At 57.4% G+C, this 6,060-nt stretch overlaps 1 protein-coding gene across 1 annotated transcript; it reads right to left on the reverse strand.

Annotated features, from left to right (window-relative positions):
- Window positions 1–1,568: 1,568 nt before the first annotated feature.
- On the reverse strand, window positions 1,569–5,198 carry EVX2 (even-skipped homeobox 2; the record flags this gene model as incomplete). Its single annotated transcript, XM_079924823.1, has 3 exons — window positions 1,569–2,297; window positions 3,595–3,869; window positions 4,772–5,198. 3 exons carry the CDS (start codon window positions 5,196–5,198, stop codon window positions 1,569–1,571), a joined length of 1,431 nt encoding a protein of 476 aa, XP_079780949.1.
- Window positions 5,199–6,060: the final 862 nt, after the last annotated feature.

The raw sequence follows: 6,060 nt of genomic DNA on the forward strand, positions 1-6,060 counted from the left end.
TGAAAATTGGCAATTGAGATGATAAGAACGTGGCTTTCTTCTGCGAAATCACTTCAGGTAACAGAGATAACATTAAATAACATACATTCTATGCACCAAGAACAATGTTTTATGTACCGAGTCTCTTATCCGTCTCTCCTAATGACTTCCCTTAGCGGGTTGTTAGTACTTGACAGCAGGTCTCCGTGCGGGGAACTTTTCTCCAATTCCACATTCAAAGGAGGTCCATCAGAGAGCATGATTGGCAATTTTCGTCATAATCTGCACATTATTAGCATCAAAATTGACGTGGCAGTTAACACTGGTGGGTTTTGATGTGCCTTTCTTCAAGTTCAAGGAAACCCCTCCAGTAGCTGGGGTTGGCAGAGCGGGTCTCAACAACCCAGCGGTGGCTTTGCAGAGGCGAAGGCGCAATAGACATGCGTGAGAAATAAGCCAAGAACCATTTTATCCGAGGAAAAGGAAAGCGAGGAGGGAAGGGGGTGAGGGGAAGAGTCCGAACTTAGAAAAGTGTCTAAGGAAATGATTCAGGATAATATAGATCTAGAAATTCAAGTATTTCCCAGATGGAGTGGAACCCAATCCTTGGAAAACTGAGCTGAAAACGCTTCTTCAAATACTACAGCGATCTGTCAGTCTTGCCCTCCCCATCTTCTCGTTTCCCTTTCCTTTCCTGGCCTGGCTGTGGCAATCTCATTAGCCATTACTTTTTGCATAAAATATGCAAGACGCCTCCATCCCAAACCGCTGATCAGAAGAGAGAAGGGCTGTGGGCCGAGAGACAGGCGGCAAGACCGCCGCCCCTTCCCATCTCGGCTTTGGGGCTTTGTCCTTTCCGGGGACGGCGGCCGCAGCCCCACCATCCTTGTCCCGCGCACGCAGTAAACAATCACACACACACACCCGCAGCCGCCCGCGCTCTCCATCCGCCCTCCAGGCCTTCTTCTCAGACCTCCATTCTTCCGCTCTCCTCGGATAGGGCCCCTAACAAGCTCAGGATGAGAGAAAAACTGCTACCTCCTCTCACCCTCGTTTAAAGAAAAGAATGGATGGAAGAAACAGAGAAGCAGCAGGAACATCGGGGGTGGATTTCTCTCCCGCACAAAGCACTAGCGCACACCATTCCCTTCTCTTTGTTGTGGTTCTCCTTGCTTCTGGCCACGTGGCTCAGCCGAGTAACCAGGCCTGACGGCTTAAGCCAGGACCCGAGACCCCAGAGGACTAGTTTAGGGGCGAGGAGATTGTCTTGGGGAGACCAAGAGCTCGGGACAGAGGCAAAAATGCGGGGTCTGGGCGGCGGGAAACATACTTAGGGGAGGTGGCTGGGTAGCAGATACAAAAATAGAAATAATTTGAGGGGAAGCACGCCGAGCTTTCGTGCCGGCTCTTCCCCCCAATTCGGGACATGTTCCCTTAGGTCTCCCGCGCTGGGGCGCCGCCTGGCGACAGCCTCAGCAGCGGGCAGAGCGTAGAGGGCACGTGGGCGCACAGGGGGCACGGGGGACGCTCAGGGGACTCCCGGGCACACTCCGAGCGGCGGGCGCGGCCCCCTGGCGGCGGCGACGTAGTTATCTGGTGAGCGGCGCCTCGTCCCTCTGGTCCGGCGGGCTCACGGCGGTCTTGCTAAGCACAGCGGCTGAGTAGGGCAGGAAGCCGCTCTCGGGGCGTGGCGCTGCGGCGCTGCAGCCGAAGTCCGAGCCCCCTGCGGCCCCAGCGCCGCCGCCGCCGCTGCCACCCCCGCCGCCTCCGCCGCCGCCACCCCGGGAGCCCAGGGCGGCGGCGGCAGCAGCTGCGGCCGCCGCGGCCGACTGGCTGCTGTGGCAACTGAGGCACGAGCAGGGTGCGGAGCCGCCGCTGGGGGGCGCCCCGGCCGCCGCGGCCGAGGAGGCCGCGGCCGCCGCAGCTGCTGCTGCCGCTGCGGCCGAGGCCGCGCTGTTGAGCCCCGCGGCGGCCGCGGGCGTCTGGTAGAGGCCCGGGTGGCGGAAGCTGCACAGCAGCTCCGGCCGCGAGTAGGGATGCGAGAGCGCGCGGAAAGTGTCCAGCGGGCGGATGGAAGTGGCGAAGGGCGATGAGGCCGCGGCCGCTGCGCCGGAGGCCGCAGCGGCCGCGGCCGCAGCCGTGACACCCACGTGCGGGTAGTAGTGCAGCGGCACGTGCGAGTGGAAGGGGTAGGGCAGGCTTCCGGTGGCGGCCGCGTGCGTCATCATGTAGGTGTAGAAGCTGGGGTCGGCCGGGTGCGGCCACGACATGGCCAGGCGCTGCCGCTTGTCCTTCATGCGCCGGTTCTGGAACCACACCTGCGGGGAGAGCCGCGCCGCAGCCCGAGTTAGGGAGCGCCCCGAGGCCCCATCCCCAGCCCCGTGCCTCTCCGCCCCTCCCGGACCTCCGAATAGCCTGGCCTACGCCCCTCCGACCGGGCCCAGCCCCGAGTCTCCTCTCCTCTTCCAGCTGGGACAGTGTGGGCGGCAGTGTGGAGCGCCGTAGGCACACCCTCCTAAGCGAACAAGAGTCTTCTTCCCTGTGACCAATTGCTGCGGCTCCTCGGGCTTCTGCTCTGTAGCTTTGGGCTGCGTTTCTCGTCCCAACCCAAACTTTCCTCCCTTTCCCGCCACCCACCGGTGCCCGGCCTCGCCAAGCACCCGTCTCTCAATACCAGGATTTGCACAGGGATTCTAGGCCTCCTTTGACGAGAAGCTGCCGCGGCAGCTTTTCTAAAAAGTCGCCGCGCGAGGTCTTGAGTCCTCTGAGCTGCAAGGAATTGTCCCGATTGGCACGGGTCCGGTTCTGATATTGAAGGGATGGTTTTGTTGGAATCTTTTGCTTCAAATGAGTGGCGGGAGCAACATCCTCTTAAACTGGGAAAGGGACTTTTCTACCCCTCCCCACACGGTATCTAATGAAGACATCATTCGTCACAACTCTAAATTAAAGAAAGCCTGACCAAACCGAAGGGAGACTTTCACACTCCTCCCCTATCCCGTGAAGTTTCCTCTTTTCTTTTTCTAGAGTGCCAGATCCTCCGTGAGGATCGCCCAGCCTCCCGGCTATCTCTCCTGGACGTATAATAAAATTAATCACCTAAAGATATGTAAATAAGGACAATTTCGTTGCTCCCCCCAGGAGGTTGCTTTTTTCCCTTTGCCCAGGAGAAAAAATGTTTACAAAACTTTCTCAACCTAATCGATTTTTTAAAATACAGTATCCTTTCTCCTTATTGTAACGATTTATGTGGAAAATAAATCTCCAAGATCAAGAGCAAATGGAAAGTTTCACCCTTGGTTCGTGCCAGAGGAACAAAGACCAGACGGCTTTGCCGCCGAGGGGAAAGTGAGGCCAAGGACATGGGCTAGGGGCACCTGGGCAGGCGCTGAGCTGAGGAGAGCGTTTGAGGCATGGGCTGCGCCATTCGGGGGCTTCTCAGGTCAGCCAGGCCGGCCAACCCTTCGGATACGGCAGCTGAGAAATAGTGACTTTGGTGACTCTCCCCGCGGGTCTTCAGGCCCTCAGCTAAATCTAGCCACCCAGAAAGGAGAAACAAAAATCAACCCAGACACCTTGGAGGAGGCTAGAACAGGCGCATGCTGGAATCAATACCTTGATGGTGGTTTCGGGAAGGTTGAGCGCAGCGGCCAGCTCGCACCGGCGGGGCCGCGACACATAGTTCTCCCGGTAGAACTCCTTCTCCAGGCGCGCGATCTGTTCGCGGGTGAACGCCGTGCGGTAGCGCCGCACCTGATCCGCGCCAGAGCCGGAGCCGACCAGCGCTGCGCCCGCGCCGCCGCCGCCGCCGCCGCCTCCATGCAGGCTGCCAAGGCCAGAGCCCGACGCAGACGTCGTGGTGCCCGCGGCTGAGCCACTCTCCGCGAACCCTGGCAAACAAACGGCCAACAACGCATGAGTCACTGTAGGACCAAGATCTCCGCGCTGGGGCTGCACGAGGATGGGGGAAGCCGCGAGAGGAAGACGAGGCGCTGCCTGAATTGATGGGATCTGTCATGCTTACAAATTGCTGCCGTTAATGGAATCAATAAAGTTTGGGGAGCTCTTCATAACCAAATAATAGGAACTCAATTGGGGGGGTGTTTTGTTTTAATAAAAGGAAATTTTCAACTCAGGAGGAAAATTGGCCAAGGGAAAATGCCTACATCTAGACTCAGTTTGAGAAGCTCTGGATTTGCCATGATCTGGAGACCGCAGTTCAGCTTTCTGTACGGCCTCTAACCTTCCTTTGACAGTTTTTGGGATTTGGTTTAAAATATTTTAAGATTGGAAAGACAGCAGTAGCTCAAACAGGAACCATTTGGGGGTGGACTCTACTTTTCAACTCTGCCGCTGACCCAAGAGAGTCTCCCAGAGGCGCCCAGCGAGGCTCCCAGCGAGACTCCCTTCGACTTAGAATGCCCCCTCCACTCGGCCTTGGGGCTCAGAGGCCGCGGAGTTCGGAGCAGCTGCCCTGGGAAGCCTTCCCCCAGCGCGACTCAGTGGATAGCAAGGGGTAGGTCGGCTCGCACGGGCGTTTAGACCCGCACGCAGAAACATTTTCTCGGACTCAGGAGCGAGGGCAGGCCCCAGGCCTGCGGCTCTCTGGGAGGCTCAAGGAGCAGAGCCGGAGGGCACGATTCCACGCCTGCGTCCCGCCCCCGCCTGAACCAGCTCTGTGCAGCTCGCTGCAGAGGGTCGGAGAGGGGCAAAGGCACCAAGAACGGCCGGCGGGGCAGCGGAGGAACAGAGAGGATGGGACTGGAGAGCGCGTCGCGGGCGGCGCGATTACCTTTGCCATTGTTTTCCTTGAGCGGTGCGGCGCCCAGGCCGCCGGGCGAGCGCAGCGCCGAGCAGCCCACCTCCACGTCGCTGCTCATGTCCGCCTCGGCTGCCGCCTCTGAATAATGACCCGGCTTTTTTCGGCCCTCCGCTGCAGACGCGATTTCGGAGGAGACGGTGCTTTCGCTGCCCGGGTGCTGCAGGTTGAACAAAGTATCTATTTCGAATTTGCCCTTGGCAGGGAGGTCTCCTAGAGCGCTGTGCAGGGGGGCAGACGGCAGGCGCGGGCTGAGGCGAGCCGGGTGCTGCGAATTTTCCAGGGCCTCGAGCACAGCATTGCCAGCCGAGTCGGACAAATTGGAGAACCTCTTGCCGGCTGTGGGGCTGTGCAGCCCTCTCTCCATCAGAATCATCTCTTTTCTTATTCTTTCCATCATCTCAGCTTTCTAAAAAATGTCACAGTGGCCCGGCTGTCCCGTCCTAATGATGGGCTGCGCCTAGGGCTAATTCTCATTCAGCCCCAGCGAGCGCCTCTAAATATTATTATCTCTTTTGGAGGGAGGCGGAAAAATTGTGGGATGCCACAGCGAGGGAATGACTGGTCAAAATGACCCATACATCCTTCCGAGCCCGAGATGTCATTCATCAAAAAGTAGCGCTCCCTCGTCATTAAGGTACGAATGACGCCGTTCGAATAATCATTTATTGTAACAGGTTTATAAGCAAATAAATACACGCTCCTGTCAGTGGGTAATGAAGGCGGCTTCAGAGCAGACAAATAGATCCAGGTAGGAGGCGAGAAGAGACAAGAAGTGAGGAGGAAGGCTCCCGGTCCTTTGCCCGCTCAGAGCCGGTTCTGCTCGCCCAGGGGTTTGGCCTCGGGGGTGAAATTGACAGTCTGATTAATAGAGCGCGCAGCGGCACATTTCCCCCTTCATTTAGGGGCATCATTACGCTCTCAGTTTGCTGGGTTGCCCCTTAGGTCCTCATCATGCAGCGCCTTCCTCATTTTTCCTCGGACACAGATACGTGTTAAATAATAGATAATGCTTTGATTTTCCAGAGTAGATCATCGGGAAGTTTTGTTTGTTTGTTTGTTTTTAACATTTACAAGCGGGAGGAGGGTAAGGGGGGGGGACAGGGGGAGGATGTAGGAAGAGTTGCTAAGGAGAAGACCTTGCGCTCCTGTCTGGATTACTTATCTTTCGAATTTCAGAACCAAATATGTATTTTATTTAACAAATAGGACGCCGCGTTCTCTCTCTCCCCACTTCTTCGCCTCAGCCTGGCTACTCTCCT

Source organism: Stenella coeruleoalba (genome assembly GCF_951394435.1).
Source record: "Stenella coeruleoalba genome assembly, chromosome: 6".
NCBI classification, from domain to species: domain Eukaryota; kingdom Metazoa; phylum Chordata; class Mammalia; order Artiodactyla; family Delphinidae; genus Stenella; species Stenella coeruleoalba.